Source organism: Anthonomus grandis, chromosome 4, assembly GCF_022605725.1.
Source record: "Anthonomus grandis grandis chromosome 4, icAntGran1.3, whole genome shotgun sequence".
In the NCBI taxonomy this organism is placed as follows: domain Eukaryota; kingdom Metazoa; phylum Arthropoda; class Insecta; order Coleoptera; family Curculionidae; genus Anthonomus; species Anthonomus grandis.
In genome coordinates, this window is record NC_065549.1 from 12,049,062 (window position 1) to 12,050,531 (window position 1,470).

The 1,470-nt window shown below is 35.1% G+C and overlaps 1 protein-coding gene across 1 annotated transcript; it reads right to left on the reverse strand.

Annotated features, from left to right (window-relative positions):
- Positions 1-317: 317 nt before the first annotated feature.
- LOC126735225 (uncharacterized) lies at positions 318-839 on the reverse strand. The gene has a single exon (XM_050439176.1). It carries the CDS (start codon positions 837-839, stop codon positions 318-320), a length of 522 nt encoding a protein of 173 aa, XP_050295133.1.
- Positions 840-1,470: the final 631 nt, after the last annotated feature.

Consider the following 1,470-nt stretch of genomic DNA (forward strand, 5'->3'; position numbering starts at 1 on the left):
TAAGTTTATAGAGTACGAATCAACCTAGTTTGGTACACCTACGTCACAGCCTACGTCAGCGCTGCAGCGAGACGTATTTCGCATATCAAGCGGTAAAAGAGAGGGAACGGGTTTTATTCGGGGTGTTCCAGTGGTATAGTTGATTTTATAAATATGGATTTTATAAAATCGTGAGATTTAATTGTTATATTTTTATAATATTCAGGCGGATTCTAATAATTTCTGAAATTTTGCATTTGCATTTGTATTTACAATTTACAAAGTAGGTACATAAGTACAAAAAAGTTTAGTGAAATATTTACTAAAATATTACATATTTACACCACATCGTCATTCTGTTCAGAGCTGTCCGATTCAAGGATTGAACACCCTAGTTCATCCTCTGATGCCGTCTCATCGTCATCCCAACCCTCTTCACTCTCCTCAGATGAGCCTGTATTAACAGTGAACACTAAATTTTCCACTGCTTCATCTAAAAGGTGTTCTTTTTCTATTAGTTCATTCTCATACTTTCTTACATGTTGGCAAATATTGAACCACTCTTGTTCTGTCACCTCCTCAAATTTTTGTCTTGCTAGCGCCTCAGTATCAGGCAATCTAAACGTGGTATTCCGCGCTGCAACCCAATTCTTTACCAAAGCCCATATTTTTTCAATGGGGTTTAGTTCGGGATGGTACGGAGGTAAACGGAGCACACAATAACCATCTTTTTCTAAAAGCTCATCTAACTTATATTTTATGGGAAAACGAAATTTATTTTCAGAAATTATTTTGTATAACTCTGGTTTGGTTAATTTTGGGTCTGCTGGAATACCGTTTGTTTCCAACCAATTAATCATTTCCGCTTTCCTAGTAGCCGTCGTAATATTTTTTTTATAGGCACGTTATGGTACGATGCATTATCTACAACTAAAACAGACCTCTCGGGTAAGTTTGGTAATAGTTGTCTCTCGACCCATGTCATAAAATTTTTTGAATTCATTTCGTTGTGATAGTCGCCAGTTTTCGTTCCTAAAATAAAAATATATGTATTTTAAAAATATATTCTTAAACAGATTAAGTAAACTATATTACCAGATTTAAAAATAAGTAATCCATTTTGAACAAAACCTTTTTCGCCTCCAGCGTGCACTATTATCAGGCGTTGTCCTTTGGAAATTGGTTTTTTCAGATTTTTATCGCTATCATCATACCACCCTTTGTCCTTTACATGGCTGCTATGTATATAGGTTTCGTCAGTGTAGACGATGTTGCGGCCCTCTTTACGATACTCAATAATTTTTTTTAAGAATTTTATACGCTTAGCGCGTATGTCATAGGATTCGCATAAAACTTTTCGTTTATCTTGCATTTTTTGCCATTTAAATCCAATTTTTTTCAAAAGTCGGCCTAGGGTGCTTATGCTTAATTCAGCGACGTCTTCTGATAATAAACCTCGATCGAGGATTTTTTGTCTAATACCTAAAATAA

Coding starts and splice junctions, on each gene's coding strand:
- LOC126735225 (XM_050439176.1), bottom strand. CDS start 839: ATGATTAATTGGTTGGAAACAAACGGTATTCCAGCAGACCCAAAATTA.